Source organism: Microcaecilia unicolor, chromosome 4, assembly GCF_901765095.1.
Source record: "Microcaecilia unicolor chromosome 4, aMicUni1.1, whole genome shotgun sequence".
Lineage (NCBI taxonomy): Eukaryota > Metazoa > Chordata > Amphibia > Gymnophiona > Siphonopidae > Microcaecilia > Microcaecilia unicolor.
The window spans coordinates 322913599-322930632 of record NC_044034.1 but is presented as its reverse complement, the minus strand read 5'-3'; the positions used below and the strand labels follow the sequence as shown (position 1 = coordinate 322930632).

The window sequence follows — 17034 nt, the reverse complement described above, 5'->3', positions numbered from 1 at the left end:
TAGGTACAATAGGTATATCTCTCTCTTTTCTGGTGGGCTGACAGTTTAAAGGTAAAATAAGAGTTGAAGTTGGATTTGAACTTGGGTCCCCCGATTCACTGACCACTAGGCTACCTTACCTGCTTGACGCTGTGTTCAGAATGCCCATAATACCCAATGTCAGGGAACTTATTTTCCCTTTGCAGTATCACTTTCAGGAGAGAGGGAGGGGAACAGTAACCACTGGGGGAAGGAGGGGTCGTGCCTTAATCCCTCCAGTGGTCAGGTACTCAATCAGGGCACCTTTTTTATACCCTGGATGTGATTGAAACAGGTCTAACTTGGATGTTTCTTTCCCTTCAGTATTTCCTATTGTCCTGATTTTGGGCCCTACCTACTCCCACCCTAACCATGCCCACAGCATGCCCCCTTGCTATTTGGATGAACTGCAATGTAGAACATCCAAAGTCTGCCTTTCAAAAATCGTGATTTGGACATTTTGGCCAATGGACTGTTTTTTTACTATTTTGAAAAGTCCATTTGCTTTGAAATGAGCACTACAATCTTGGAATGCACTAGTGTCTGTTAGGCAACTTGCCTGTCGCACTGTGACATCCAAAGAAGCTGAACTTCTGTATATGAACACTTCCGTTTTGGCCTTTTTGCTGACAACACTATGGACCTTGTACCCATTCTTTGTGCATGCAAGCACAGCTTGTAGCCAATTAATGCAGAATATATAGGCTAGACGTTTTTTGAAAAGGTGGGGTGCAGGTGAGAGTTAAAAGATGTTTGGCTTTAGTACAGTGTCATCCTTCCAAACTATATACAGCGCAGCTTTCAAATAGTATTTTGGTGTCGCTTGGTGTACATTAAATACAACACACCAACTGCTGCACGGACAATACTGGAGCAAAACATCTTTTCAGTTGCCCCTGCAGCTCTCTGTTTTACTTACTTTTTATATATCTGATTCAGTTGTCTTGCTTTTATGTTAAGTGCTTCAGCTACTGTCCTGAAAAACTGGATTTAAGGATATTTTGCTGAGAATACTTTTTCAGCCTATATCTTTCCATCATGGTAAATAGTGTTAACCTGACCTTGAAGCAGATAAAATAAGTTGTGGGTCAGGCAGAACCTTCACTAAATGTCACACATTCCTTGATAGTCCAGGAAACATAGTGGATATTCAGCTTCCAAAAGCTTAACACATTTTAAAGTTTTGTTTTGCTTTTTTATTTATTTCTAGCGTTCTGCTACTCATGGGGAAATGCTAATCAGCAAATAATGTTATCATATGCTTACACTGAAACTACGAGAGGAGGGAGGCAAATTTGAGGCCACTAGTACCATAAAGATTATTACTAACTTCTTCTACATCACATGCACATGTGTAGTCTTTTTAAATAGAAGCTTGCTATAAATTGCTGCTTTTGTTCTGGCACTTATCAAAAAATAGCTTTGTGTCTGCTTGTATCTTTGGGAGTATTTGGAAACCCCATGAATGGGAACAATGTAGATCAGGTAGTCATTTTGGTCACTTGCATGGCCTTTTAGTAGATTGCATTTAAACTCTAAAGTGCAAAGCAGTGATACTATTTAGGACCATGGAGTTTCTGCTCTCATCGATATTCCTAGTATCTGATGCATTGCTGTGGATTTATAGGCCTCCCTTGCCTGTCTTTTTTTTTTTTTTTTTTTTCATGTACACATAAAAGCAACAAGTAGTCCAAGTACATGAACGGTTATATTAGCTATAAGCGGAAGGCTTTAAAAATGCACAAGTCTCGGCTCAAATCTCTTGAACTGTTTGTATGATGGAAAAAAAACTAATATTTACTAGTGGTCCCCATTTTAGCTTGAAGCTATCTGTTGATTGCAGACAAACACTTGATAAACCAGACTGGCAAAGGAAGCTTTATAAATAAGCCTTTATTAATCTCCCTAATATTAAGTCTCCTTTGTTTAACTTGCTGATCAGTTACTGTTTCATTGTCTGTCTATTTCTTTTGGGAAAAGATCATTTCAAAATGTTTAGTCAGTTAGTGTGGTTGAATGTGTGGTTTAACAGAACATAAAATACAATTTTTAATATGCTTGGTTTTTTTTTTTGTTTTTTTTTGGGGGGGGGGGTTGGCTTTTTAAAGGGGTTCTTGCAGCACAAAGCAGTGGAAAAGGAAGGGGGGCAAAACGCAAGCAGCAGGATGGTGGATCTACTGGAACAACCAAGAGAACAAGAAGGTAAATAAACACAGAATCCATCCTCTTCCACTTGATCTGGTGTATTCTGCCGTATGGTATCATCCCTTCTGGTCTAGCACAGTGATTCTCAGCCCTAGACTAGAAATCCTTTTGTGTCATCAGATCCCTAATTACATGACTGTTGGCAAATATACTAAGTATGACAGCTGGAAGTGGTTTTGCTAGCCTTTTCACTAAGGAGCAAGAGTTATCTATCGCAGTCCTGTAGAGCAACAAAAAACCTGTGTCCATTGTCCCCCTCTTCAGAGTTATAAGGGGATAGTTCCTTACTTCATTAAACTATAAGGTTTATAAGTCATGTTCCAGTGTTCAGTATTGCACTGATTTCACCAGTCAGTACATCTCGCCTGCTTTGCTGTGAGTCATCTCTGGTCCTGCTGGCAGCAACTCTCATATTTTGCATCTTTTGCATGGAGCTGACTTTTGGTATATATTCCTATAATATAAACTTTAACCATTGGAGGGGGGGTGGTATAATTTTCAGTAAGATTTACATAGTTGAAAATTGGCCACTCACTGTGAAGTAATGTAAGGCATGCTAGCGTTTTTAGCACACACTAAATGTCGCCCATATATTTCTATGGGTGTCACTAGTGTTTAGCGCGCCTTTGTAAAAGGACCCCTCTGTGCACAAAAAGTGGGTGCAAACCTCTGATGCACTTTCTACATATAGCATCTTTTAAAAGGAAAATCATTACACGCTTTTCCTTTGAAAATTGGTGCAAAGATTTTGTGTGAAACATATATGGATAGTTCAGAAATTGTCCTTTTCTACATCTAATCTGGCTCCCGTTATCCATAGTTATCTTTTTTCCTCACTACAACCATGATGTCCAAGGCCAAACTTTAGAGATATGGGGTGGGAGGGGGGTTGCCACAATTAAGTAGACAGGGCATTTGCAAATGGTGAGCATAACATTTAAAATTAACATATTAGTACAGGAATGAGCTTTATTTAGTAAAGAGTGAAGTATTAGGCAGGTATGTTTATGCCAATGTTATGTACCACAGAAAGGCGGTATATTAAGAATCTAATAATTTTTTTTGTTTTAAGTGATGGGTGCTTCCTGTTCTTTCTTGCAGTGATCCCTTGTTTTCTGCTCAGCGCCTTCCCCCTCATGGCTACCCGCTGGAACACCCATTTAATAAAGATGGTTACCGTTACATTCTGGCAGAGCCTGACCCCCATGCGCCTGATCCAGAAAAGCTGGAGCTTGACTGCTGGGCAGGAAAGCCTATTCCTGGAGATCTCTACAGAGCCTGCCTATATGAGAGGGTTCTCCTAGCACTACATGACAGAGGTAGAAAGGGTCTTGTGCCTCACATTGGGCCATTCTGATGGGAAAGAAAATCTGGATGGTGTATACGAAGCATGTTCAAAAGCAAACAACTTGTGCAGCCATTTAGAGTTTCTGTCCAAAAAAAATGAATGAGGAGATGAGGTACTTAACTAGCTTGTGTTTGGGAGTGTACATAGAAAAATCCTACCTGTTTTCTGAGCAGTAGGCCGTGTTCATGTTTTCTAAAAGTCAAACATCCATGCAAAAAAGTTAGTTCCCTGGTCTCTAGTCAGAGTACGAGGACCATAAGAGGGTGAGGAACTCTTTCAAGCTCTCTCAGGCTTATATGCACTAAGTTTGAATTGCAGTCATTTTTGCTAAATGTATACCTGCAGGAGACTAGAACTACTAGAGAGCAGTCACTTTCCTGCTTGTGTCCTCTGTACAATGGAGTGCTCATGACACATCTTTTATGTATTAGCTCCACAGTTAAAGATCTCCGATGACCGACTGACTGTGATTGGGGAGAAAGGATACTCCATGGTCCGAGCCTCACATGGTGTGCGTAAAGGAGCCTGGTACTTTGAAATATCTGTAGATGAAATGCCCCCAGACACAGCTGCCAGACTTGGGTGGTCTCAGGCTCTAGGTAGAGTATGTCTATACTTGGCTGGTATCTGCATTGGAGCAACAATAAGAAACCTGTAAGTTGATTTAGAGGCGTATTTTCAAAGCACTTAGACTTACAAAGTTACATAGTAACCTATGTAACTTTGTAAGTCTGTGTTTTGAAAATGAGCCCCTTATTATGTTGCCTTTTGATGTAGCTTTATTTTAAAATGGTTTAAGTTCCCTTTCTTTTTATTATGCATGGTCAGGAAACCTTCAGGCTCCTCTGGGCTATGACAAGTTTAGCTACTCCTGGCGCAGCAAGAAAGGAACAAAGTTCCATCAATCCATCGGGAAGCATTATTCCGATGGTTATGGGCAAGGCGATGTATTGGGCTTTTATATTTCTCTTCCTGAGGATACAGAGACAGCTAAAGCCCTTCCGGACACTTACAAAGATAAGGTATGCTCTTCAGGTCAGCTGTATATGCTGGACTTGTGATAACCAACCAGATATCTTTTTCACTTTCATTCCTTTGAACTGTCAAAATGCATCAATCATGGGAATAGGCTAGGTTTTGTGTTTTTATAATGCTGCTTATAATAGACCTATCCTAAATGATTTGAAGTGTCCGATATCTGTATTCTTTGCATGGTGTATCACATAGACATTGTGGGCAGTGGGCAGCAGCCATGCTTGAAGTGTAATCAGTAGGTTCTGTTCAAAACAGATATCTTTCTTGGAAGTTTTCGGTTCATAAACCCTCCATTGTACAACCAAGAGGACATTGAAAGCTGTAACTTAACAGACTTTGCTTATAGCCATTCAGAGTGCATATCTCTCCAGCTGATTTGTTTCCTGGCCAGCCCTTAGGATCCATGAGATGACCATCTTCCACTTCATATTTATCTAAATACCTGGGAAATGGAACTTCCTTAGCGTATGCAGTAGATGAATCCAAGAACTGGTGGGTTGTGTCCATCTACCTGCAGGTGGCGAGGCCAGCTCCTCCTTCACCTCAGTACATCTCTATCTCCAGCAGGTGGTGGGTGACGCTTCAGAAGCTCCTGGATTTGTCTGTTGGGGATACTCCTGGGTCTTGTGGGCCAGTTGAGTTTAGGGGTAGCTGTTGGTGCCGACTTTGGGGGCATATTCATATTCTGCTTCACCCTTTCCCCCCTTGCCTCCCAGTCTTTAGAGCTCCTTTGCCTTCATTCGGTGTTTAAAAAAATAAAAAAAAAAACCCAGAAGAAACAGAAGATTTCTGACCGGACCGGGCAGTACAGGGTTTCCCTGTCTTAGTGCTGTGCTTTCAGTCCGGTTAGGCAGCAGGCTGCTGCATCTGTGGGACTCGGCTTCTCCTCTGGAGACACCTGCTGTTTGGTGAGTCCCTGCCTTTCTCTTTTTGGCGCGGAGGTACCATGCTTTAATGTGGGCGACGCTGGCGTTTGACTCGGCTTCTCCTCTGGAGACACCTGCTGTTCGGTGAGTCCCTGCCTTTCTCTTTTTGGCGCGGAGGTACCATGCTTTAATGTGGGCAACGCTGGCGTTTGACAGCGGTTCCCGCTGAGCTAGCAGATGCTCTGCAGCAGGACTCTGTGTGGTGGTGTGTTTGAATTCTGGGGAGGGAAGTGCTGAAGTTTTCCTTCCCAGAGCAGCCTTTTCCCGCACTAAAATGGCTTTTTCTCCTGATATCAGCTCTGATCCTTTCCCACCCTGCGGCCTTGATGTGGGCAGCTTCTCCTAAAGGACCTTGTGTTCCATTAGAGACTGCTGGTACAGGAGATTCCCCTTTATTTTCTCCAGCCTTTGGTTTCTTTTACCCAAATCACGGTTGAGTCAGAAACTGTTTGCATGTAGTTGGGGCAGTGGCACAAATTCTTCTTAAACTGCCCCCACTGTGCAAGGGGATCCAAGGGAAGAACAGAATTACTTTAAGCTGTTTCTATATCTTCTGAGCAGGATCTTCTGGGACCCTTAATTTGAACCTTTCTTCTTAAGAGAGCTTGGCCTCGGTAGCCCTTTTCGTGATTGGGGGAGTTTTTATGCCCATCTCGGGTAGATGGGTTCTAGAGGGCTAAGTTTTCCAGAAGCAATCTGATGGTCCTGTGATGTGCCTTGTTTTTTTTTCGGGATGCATGTCAGCCACCGGGGACTTCTCTTTCTGGCTTGTTCCCTGTCTCAGTCTCTCTGATGGACCCTGCCCCAAAGAGGGGATGTTTTCTCTCCAGTTCAGCAATAGGGTACATTTTCTCCCCTGTCTTCCTCTATTCGGAGGGAGTCTTTTCAGGGCAGTTGCTTTCTGCACAAGGCAGCAAGAATCACCTGAGCTGGAAAGCCATGTTTGCCTAAGTGGGTACTTTGATAGCAATATGCCTCGCTGTCTGTGGTGAGTTTAGATTTTCTTATAGTTCCTGCGTTGGCTAAGGCTGTTCCTGGTGTGGGAAACAGTGAACAGCATCAGAGCAGGGCTCCTTGTATGTTGGGCCTGTGAAAGGGCCTATTTAGTGTTTTTATTTACAGACTTTTCTGTCCCCTCAGTTTTTCTCTGAGGGCAGTTGCTTGAACAGCTTGGAAGTTTCCCTCCATCCTTTGTGAAACTCTTTTTATACTGGCAGTACAGGCTTTGCCTATGAGCACAGCACCCTGAGTGTGCCTGATTTCTGATCTTGGAAGCTCAGCAGGGTTGGGCCTGGCTGGTTTCTACTTGGATGGGAGACTGCCTGGGAATACTGGTGCAGTAGGTTTTCTTTTTTTTTTTTTTCTGCTACTTTTGCTCCTTTACAAATTGGAGTTTCTAGGCTTAGTGCCTTTGACTCCACCTTTCTGTGGGAAATGTTACCTATTGTTTTTTTCTGGGGCTAGTGCTCTGGTCTCCATGGTAACCATGGAACTTCAGTGCTGTCATGGGGGCATTTGCTCCAGGTGCAGTAGTTTCAGCAAAATAGTTTTATTTTTCTGGAAGATAGTTGGCTTTCAGCCTGAAGGTCACAGGTTTAAGGCTGGTTTGTGCATCATATTAGAAGCTGTAGGCCTTGGCTCCCTTTCTGTGGGGCATATTTTACTTCCCTCTCTCATATTGCTTGCCTTGACAAGCACTTCTTTCCATAGCTGGGACAGTTTACACTAGGCTACAGTGGCAAAGGTTAGCTGTGGTGGTTTCCCACAGTAGCTCTGCTCTTCTAGGTTTGCTCTCTGACAATGATCAAACTATTGCATTCCAGCTCCAGATTCCACTGTATCTGGCGCCTCTAGCTAGCTGTTTGTTTGAGTGTCTCTAAGGCTTTTATTGCAGTTTTGCACTTTTTCTTTATATTGGACAGCTAGCTATATTCAGAGCTACTTCAATTTAGCCTGCACTTCAATTTTCCCTGCACTTCTCCCTTAGGAAGCGTTTCTTTTCTTTCCTCTTTAGCCCCATCATCTGCGGTTCCTCTGTTTGGCCGTTCTGAGCCCTCATGTTCAGTTCCAGGCTTTGCCTATCGGCATGGCTATGGCTCCATTCATCTTTTTCTAGGTTTGGGAGTTTTGCGGCATTCTCTGCAAGGACAGCATCAGAGTGCACCTCGCTCTAGGCAAGATCCGAGAGTTTTATCTTCCCGGGTCTTCTTGGAATCCTTGAGCTGGGTGGTCACCCTTCAAATGAGCCACCTAGTCCCATTCCAGACAGCTCTGGTACAATTTTTTTTCTTGACTGAGGACTGGAGGATCTAGGTTCAGACTTGGGTGCGCAGTCTGCTCAGGGCGCTGAGTCCTCGGGCCTGGCTATCCATTCATGTCTTGGGCTCTATGGTGGACACTTTGGAGGTAGTGCTGTGGGCGGTGCTCATAAACTACTTCTATAGCTCTTGCTTCTCGACGGGTGGTCTCCTGTTTTCCAGGAGTGTCAGCAGTGTCTTAAGACATAAGCATCGCCACACTGGGACAGACCAAAGGTCCATCTAGCCCAGCACTCTGTCTCCCAACAGTGGCCCATCCAGGTCGTGATCATCCGACAAGATCCATGGAGCAAAGCATTTTGTAATGCTTGTCCCAGGAATAGTGGATTTTTTCCCTATGTCCATTTATTAACATTCTATGGTCTTTTCCTTCAGGAAGCTGTCCAAACCTTTCTTATACTCTGCTAAGCTAACCGCCGTAACCACATTCTCCGTCAACGAATTCCAGAGTCAAATTACGCGCTGAGTAAAAGAAAAATTTTCTCTTATTTGTTTTAAACTTACTGCACTCCAGCTTCATCGCATGCCCCTTTGTCCTAGTATTTTTGGAAAGCGTAAACAGATGCTCCACATCTATCTGTTCCACTCCACTCATTTTATATACCTCTATCATATCACCCCTCAACCGCCTTTTCTCCAAGCTGAAGAACCCCAGCCGCTTTAACCTTTCCTCATAGGAAAGTCGCCCCATCCCCTTAATCATCTTCGTTGCCCTTCTCTGCACCTTTTCTAATTCCACTATATCTTTTTTGAGGTGCGACGACCAGAATTGAACACAATACTCTAGGTCTGGTCACACCATGGACCGATATAGTAGCATTATAATATCCTCATTTTTGTTTTCCATCCCTTTCCTAATAGTACCTAACATTCTATTTGCTTTCTTAGCCGCAGCAGCACACTGAGCAGAAGATTTCAACGTATCGTCAATGATGACTCCCAGGTCCCTTTCTCGTTCCGTGACTCCTAACGCTGAACCTTGCATGACGTAGCTATAGTTTGGGTTCCTCTTTCCCACATGCATCACTTTGCACTTGCTCACATTTAAACGTCATCTGCCATTTAGATGCCCAGTCTCCTAGTCTTGCAAGATCTTCCTGCAACTTTTCACAATCTTCCCACGATTTGACGACCTTGAACAACTTTATGTCATCAGCAAATTTGATAACCTCGCTAGTTACCCCCACCTCCAGGTCATTTATGAAAATGTTAAAAGGCAACGTTCCCAGCACAGATCCCTGAGGGACCCCACTAACTACCCTTCTCCATTGTGAATAGTGATCATTTAACCCTACTCTCTGTTTCCTATCTTTCAACCAGTTTTTAATCCATAACAATACACTACCTCCGATCCCATGACTCTCCAATTTCCTCTGGAGCCTTTCCTGAGGGACTTTGTCAAACACTTTCTGAAAATCCAGATACACAATATCCACCGGCTCACCTTTGTCGACATGTTTGTTTACCCCTTCAAAGAAATGCAGTAGATTGGTGAGGCAAGACTTCCCTTCACTAAATCCATGCTGACTTTGTCTCATCAGTCCATGCTTTAGAATGTGCTTTATTTTGTTCTTAATGATAGTCTCTACCATTTTGCCCGGCACCGACGTCAGGCTCACTGGTCTATAATTCCCCGGGTCTCCCCTGGAACCTTTCTTAAAAATTGGCGTTACATTAGCGATCCTCCAATCTTCCGGTACCACGCTCGATTTTAAGGATAAATTACATATCAACAACAGTAGATCCGCAAGCTCATTTTTTAGTTCCATCGGTACCCTGGGATGAATACCATCCGGCCCAGGAGATTTGCTACTCTTTAGTTTGCAGAACTGCCCCATTACATCCTCCAGGTTTACAGAGATTTCATTGTTTCTCCAACTCGTCAGCCTCTAATACCCTGTCCGGCACCGGTATCCCAACCAAATCTTCCTCAGTGAAGACCGAGGCAAAGAACTCATTTAATCTTTCCGCTATTTCTTTATCTTCCCTGAGTGCCCCTTTTACTCCCCGGTCATCCAGTGGCCCAACCAATTCTTTTGCCGGTTTCCTGCTTTTAATATACCTGAAACAATTTTTACTATGTGTTTTTGCCTCTATAGCTATCTTTCTTTCAAAGTCCTTCTTAGCCTTTCTTATCAGCGCTTTGCATCTGATTTGACATTCCTTATGCCACTTTTTATTATCTTCAGTCGGTTCTTTCTTCCATTTTCTGAAGGATTCTCTTTTTGTTCCAATAGACTCCTTCACCTCTCTCTTAACCACGCCGGTTGTCGTTTGGTCTTCTGCCCTCCTTTACAGATACATGGAATATATTTGGCCTGGGCCTCCAGGACGGTGTTTTTGAACAGCATCCACACCTGTTGTACATCCTTCGCTCCTCTAAGTTCTTTTTTTACCATTCTCATTTTATCATAGCTCCCTTTTTTGAAGTTAAATACCAACATATTTGACTTCCGTTGTCTACTTTTTTGAAAGCAGATTTCAAAGCTGATCATATTATGATCACTGTTATCAAGCGGCCCCCACACCGTTACCTCCCGTACCAGATCATGTGCTCCACAAATGACTAGATCTAGAATTTTTCCTTCTCTCATCGGCTCCTGTACCAGCTTCTCCATAAAGCAGTCCTTGATTTCATCAAGGAATTCCTTGGCGTGCCCCGATGCTACATTAACCCAGTCTATATTGGGGTAATTGAAATCACCCATTATTATCGTGTTGCCCATTTTATTAGCGTCCCTAATTTCTTTTAACATGACTGCGTCCGTCTGCTCATCCTTGTCGGGCGGACGGTAGTACACTCCTACCACCGTCCTTTTCCCCTTGACACATGGAATTTCGAACTATAATGATTCCAAGAGGTCGTTTGTTTCCTGTAAAATTTTCAGTCTATTTGATTCAATGCCCTCATTAATATACAGTGCTACTCCTCCCCCAATCCGGTCCACTCTTTCACTGCGATACAATTTGTATCCTGGTATGACAGTGTCCCACTGGTTATCCTCCTTCCACCAGGTTTCAGAGATGCCTATTATATCTATTTTTTCATTTAGTGCAATATATTCCAATTCTCCCATCTTATGTCTTAGGCTCCTGGCATTTGCATAAAGACACTTCAAGTAAGGTTTGTTATTCCTAGTCACATGTTGATTACTTGACTGTATTAATTTACTATCTTCTGCCTGATTTTTATTATTTCTATTTACAGATGAATCTATTACGGTCGCCTTTGCAACCTCACCATCAGGAACCCCCATCCTCTCTGTTTGGGCAATATCTTTATAAGATACCTCATTCCGAACCATACGCTGTTGTGCGACTGTCGGCCTTCCCCTCGTTTCTAGTTTAAAAGCTGCTCAATTTTTTTAAAATATCGATGCCAGCAGCCTGGACCCACATCACGGTCAAGGTGTAGCCCATCCTTTCGGATTAGGCTCCCCCTTCCCCAGAATGTTGGCCAGTTCCTAACAAATCTAAAACCCTCCTCCTTGCAAGTATTGAGACTCCGGAGCTCTGCCTGTGTCTTGGGCCCTGCGCGTGGAATGGGTAGCTTTTCAGAGAATGCTACTCTAGAGGATCTGGTTTTGAGATTTCTACTGAGCCTAATTTTGGCTTCCAGAACCTCTCCCACATTTTCCTACGTCATTGGTACCTACATGTACCAAGACAGACGGTTCCTCCCCAGCACTTTCTAAAATCCTGTTTAGGTGACGCGTGAGGTCCGACACCTTCGCACCAGGTAGGCAAGTCCCCAGGCGATTCTCACATCCACCAACCACCCAGCTATCTATGTGCCTAATGATTGAATCACCTATTACAACAGCTGTCCTACCCCTTCCCTCCCGTGCAGCACCGGGAGACCCATCCTCGGTGCAAGAGGATAGTACATCCCCTGGTGGGCAGGTCCTGGGTACAGGAGAACTTCCTACATCTTCCATGGCTGTTCTCGGTATGCCTGCGCATGAACTGGTGGTTTTGCAATTCCTCCTTGTGGAAAGGATGCCTTCGCGCCTCCTCAGTGGATGGTGGTGGTCACTGATGCGAGTCTCTCGAACTGAAGAGCCCTTTGCCTCCTCCTTCCGTCTCTGGGGTGGTGGATGGCACAGGGGACGGTGTAGCCGGTCTCCCGCCTGGATCTGTTTTTGGTGCTGTTCGTCTTCTAGCCTTTCAGGACACATTGCAGGTCAGGCGGTTCTTGTGCCGTCTCCCCCACCTGGACCTGCTTTTGGTGCTGTTCGTCTTCTAGCACTTCAGGACACATTGCGGGCTAGGCGGTTCTTCGCCTCATGTTCTACAACGGCAGGTGGCTGCTTCTTTTCACCCCCATGGAGTGGGCAGAGGGCCTTGTGTTTCATTTCTACGCAGCCCACTTTGCGGGCTTTTCCTTCGGTGAGTTCTCTTTTCTGCCTGCCGTCTCGGCAGAATGGTTATTCCGCACCAGTGCTTCTCCAACATGGCCTCAGGTAGAGAGCTCCGTAGGTAGATCTGATGGCATTCCTGCTGGATGCCCAGGTGCCTTCTTTCTTCTGTCATCGGAGAGAAGGTGATTCAGCAGGGCTGGTGGTTCTGTCACTTCCTTAGCTGGAGGACGTTCTTCGATAGTGTTTCCTCCGTGGCCTCTCTGCGGCAGAGTTCTTTTCGGATCGCTCTCCACCGGGGTCGAGTCATTCTGGTAGCTCCGGATTAGCCACAGCGCACTTGGTATGCGGATATAGTGAGGCTTCTGGTGGTGCCTTCGTTTTGGATCCACTTCACTCCGGGCTCTTCCTTCTGGGTCCACTCCGCTTTGGTCTTACAACCTGTTTTTTTTGAGAGGCAGACTCTGAGGAACAGAGTTCTTTGGACGCTATGGTTACTGTTCGGTTGCGATTTTGTATGTGGTCCACGGTCCGCTGCAACCGCATATTCTCGGGTGTTGAGGATTTTTTGAGGCTGGTTGCAGCACACGCTTGGTCTTCATTGTGGGCGTCTGTTCCTCAGCGATTGAGTTCTTTCTGCAGGATGGGTTGCAGAAGAGCCTGGCCTTGCACTCCGAGGTGGTGCATTTCTTGCAGAGTGCTTTGCTCTTCCGCTGCTGCGACCTTCTTCTCCCCGAAACCCTCGTTCATATTCTCCGAGTCTAGCTTGGGGCTCCTTGTGTACCAAGCATTGCTTCGGACTCCTTTTGTTCCTTTGCAGAATGCTTTGCTTAGGAACTTACAAGCAGTGTTCTTGGTCACAAATTCTTCTGCACACAGCGTGTCTGAATTTTTAGCACAGCCATGCCTAGCTGTGTTTTTTCTGCAATTTGCTGAATCTGGACCTTGCTTTCGGTTCCTTCTTTCTTTTCTGGCTGTGGTTTGGCTTTTCTTTTTCAGCCTCTCTTCTCTCTTCGGGAGGGGAATTTTCACGCGGAGTACACCGCGCTTCGTCTTCTGGATGTTCAGAGGGCTCTCCAGTGTTTGCAGATGTTGCATGTTTTTCAACGTTCAGATCTTCTCTTGTCGCTGGTTCTTGCTGTGGGACGGCAGCCTCTGGTCTGAACTGATATTTTTTTTTCTCATTGGATTGCAGATACTTTGTGGGTTTTTTGGAAAGGTTGCATCCCACCGGTGGCATTCCAGGTCGTTTCACAAGTTTGCTATCTACTTCTTGGGCGGCATGGGTATGCTTTCATTATTCAGATGCTGCCTTTGCAGTGGCGGTTCTGTTTCAGAGAGCGGCAACTTCCCACCCTACTTAGGCATTGCTTTGGTACATCCCACCAGTTCTTGGATTCATCTGCTACATACACTAAGGAAGGTAAAATTATGCCTTACCTGCTGGTTAGGGTGGTGGACTTTGGTCCTGGGGAACTAAGGAACTGAGTTTGATTCCCACTTCAGGCACAGGCAGCTCCTTGTGACTCTGGGCAAGTCACTTAACCCTCCATTGCCCCATGTAAGCCACATTAAGCCTGCCATGAGTGGGAAATCGTGGGGTACAAATATAACATAAATAAAAAAATAATTTTCTTTCCTTAGTAGCAGCAGATGAATCCAGAATCCCACCCTTTGTCAGCCATGCTTGTTTTGCCTATATGCTCTTGTCCTGGTCTTCAGTTTCTGAAAAAAAAGAAAGAAGAGGAAAGAGAGCAGAAACCACTGAAGAGGACTTCATTGCAGTCGTGGCTTCTCTTAAGTCAGACTGACAAGTTTCTCTTTTGTATGGTTGGTGAGGAAGGCTTCCTGGTTTCTTGTCTGATTCTGCTTGGTGATAAGACATGTACTGAGGTGAGGGAGGAGCTGGCCGTCTGGTATCGCTGCCTTCAGCTTTGTAATCTCTATCTCCACCTGCTGGTAGATGGACACATCCCACCAGTTCTTGGATTCATCTGCTGCTACTAAAGGAAAGAAAATTATCAGCAGGTAAGGCATATTTTTACCATATTGAGACGTAGTTTCAAAGCACTTAGACTTACAAAGTTACATAGTAACCTATGGAACTTTGTAAGTTTAAGTGCTTTGAAAATGAGCCCCTTAGATTCTTATGTTGGTGCAAAAGCTAATAGTCAAAATAAGTTCATTCTTCCTTCTACTATTATTATTATTATTATTATTATTATTAGCATTTGTAAAGCGCTACCAGACGCACGCAGCGCTGAACACCTGATATAAAGAGACAGTCCCTGCTCAAAAGAGCTTATAATCTAAATAAATACTACTGTTTATCACATGGTTTCCAGTATGTTATGATCAGTAAAATTGATCCGAGCTGTGTGATAACTTACATTGTTTCTTACTTGCATCTGAAAGGCTTTGATCAAGTTCAAGAGCTACTTATATTTTGAGGAGAAAGATTTTGTGGACAAAGCAGAGAAGAGCCTGAAGCAAGCTTTTGACAGCAAGGTAAGATATATATATATATGTAACTTTTTTTTAATGGGTTTGTGTTCGGGGTAGTATTGCATTGCTCATATTGCTTTGCTGTTAATTACAAAAGGTGGTATTAGTAGTGCTATAATATTTAGACAACCAGGAAAACACTGAGGCATTTTACTTATATGTATAGCATCAACATACATGTGATTTTGGCTGTATTGTGTATTGGAAGTCATAGAATAAATGTGTTTATATTAAGCTTTTACTCTTCTCCTATTGGTGTGGCTCAAAAGGCTCTTGACATGTAAGCAGTGTATTCTGTGCTATTCTTCAGATAATTTTCTATAAAAATGGAGTCAGCCAAGGTGTCGCCTTTAAAGATGTGTTTGAAGGAGTTTATTATCCTGCCATCTCATTATATAAGTGCTGCACAGTAAGTAAATGTGGAGTGAGTTGTTTCAGTATCATACTGTCTTTCTTCTGTATGAAAAATGTTGTTTATATGATCCAGATAAACAATGACAACCCCAGTTTTCACAAGGGGGCCAATGCAGAAAATGTGTGTTAGGGCTCAGCACTAAAACTCAGTTCAGTGCAGGCTTTCCTAACATATGTATAAATGAAAAAAATTGCTCCCTGATGGAGTAAGCAAACTGCATTCAAATTGACAGTGCACAGAAGTATTCATTAATGTGGGAGAGCATGCCAAATGCATGTGCACTTGGGTCTGCACTCAAGGCAACAATATTTGGAGTAGAAAAATTGTATTGGCACCTAGAGTTACATGCACATACATCGATGCAAGTGCTGGAAACTCTAGGTGCCAACATTCCAGTCCTCACGCAGATGTATGGACATGTAACTGCAAGTGCTAATACAGTTTTTGCAAATACTAGCTTTTGTGTCCAGCATTTATTTGCTCCGGCATATTCCTCCTCACCCGCCCACCACATCTCTTCCAGTGAAGCCAGAAAAAGTTGCAGGTCCTGTATGTTCATGGTAAAGATTTGAAAAACGGATATAAATTCCTCACTAATGCTGACAGCACAAGATTGAGCTAGCCCTTTACCCTTGTTAAAACCCCAGCATTGAGCTCAGCCTTCTGGTCTTTTTTTTTCTGTGCTGAAAAGCTAATATCTTCATTACCATGGGATTTTAAGTGCTGTGTGCTGAGGTTTGCGAACAGGTCATGTGCAAAATTCCTTTTATCTTGGTAGTCCTCCAGACCTTTCCAGATGCTAATGCTTAGGTTATGCTTTCCTACCAGCAGATGGAGACTTGAGACACAATTGCTGACCTCTGTAGAATAGCACTGTACCCACCCTCAGCCAACCAGTTTGTTCTCTGTCTCCAGCAGATGGTAGTTGAGCAGCAAAAAATATGGCCTTGGTGGCCACTTGGAGAGCCCTTTGGCTTGAGTAGTGGATGCAGCCTCTAAAGGGAATCCGTGCTCCTTACCCTTTCAGGGTTCCATGCTGTTCAGCAATGCATTGGACAAGTTGGTGAAAGATCTGGGTGAGGCCAAGGTTCCACATTTGCACAAGGACAAGGCCAGGAGTGCAAGTAGGCTCTTCTCGGGGCAAGGTAGACTTAGGGAGGCAAGTCAAATGGACCTCAGCGGGGTTGGTTTTTCCAGCACACCCAGTCCTTTCAGGTGGACGCAGATGGGTTTGAGAGTCCACTCCTTTCTCTGCGTGCCAGTCCTTCTCCTCCCAATGAAAGTTATCTGTCCCCCCTCTGCTGGCTGCAGAACTTTTGTCAGAGGTGAGCCCCGATTACTTGGGACCATTGGGTCCTCAAGGTAGTGCAGGGAAGGCTATGCCTTGGAGTTCCATGCACCCCCTTCCAGATCTGTTTTTGGAGTCTGTGTCAGACTCGTTTGGAGGCCGTGATGGTGATGGTCTACCTTGCAGAGAGGCTGGTGGAACTGCAAGCGATTGTACCAGTGCCCCAGTCAGAGCGAGGAACCGGTGTTTATTCCATGGTTCTCAAGAAGGAAGGGGCCTTCCGTCCCATTCTTGATTTCGAGAGTCAACAGAGCCCCGAGGATGCCTCACTTTTGCATGGAAACACTTCAGTCAGTCATCGTGGCTGTTCAGCCCAGAGAGTATCTGATGGCCTTGGACATCAGAGGTGTACCTTCATATCCCCATTCAACCAGGGCACCAGCATTTCCTACATTTTGCTGTTTTGGGCAGCATGATCAATTTTGTGCTCTCCCTTTTTGGTTTGGCAGTGGCTCCGCAAACTTTTTCCAAGCTGATGGTGAGAGTAGCGGCAGCGCTGCTTCCGGAAGCAGTCTTGGTTCACCCTAATGTATGGTTGATTCGGTCCAAGACCTTTCA

The 17034-nt window shown here is 44.4% G+C and overlaps 1 protein-coding gene across 3 annotated transcripts in view; it reads left to right on the top strand.

Annotated features, from left to right (window-relative positions):
* ASH2L (ASH2 like, histone lysine methyltransferase complex subunit) overlaps nucleotides 1-17034 on the top strand; it is a 51726-nt gene that overhangs the window by 31281 nt on the left and 3411 nt on the right. For all 3 annotated transcript variants that reach the window (XM_030201948.1, XM_030201947.1, XM_030201949.1), the window contains 6 exons: nucleotides 2127-2220; nucleotides 3325-3542; nucleotides 4003-4170; nucleotides 4400-4593; nucleotides 14624-14716; nucleotides 15024-15122. In XM_030201948.1, the coding sequence (XP_030057808.1) occupies nucleotides 2127-2220; nucleotides 3325-3542; nucleotides 4003-4170; nucleotides 4400-4593; nucleotides 14624-14716; nucleotides 15024-15122 (866 nt within the window). The remainder of the gene's footprint in view (nucleotides 1-2126; nucleotides 2221-3324; nucleotides 3543-4002; nucleotides 4171-4399; nucleotides 4594-14623; nucleotides 14717-15023; nucleotides 15123-17034) is intronic.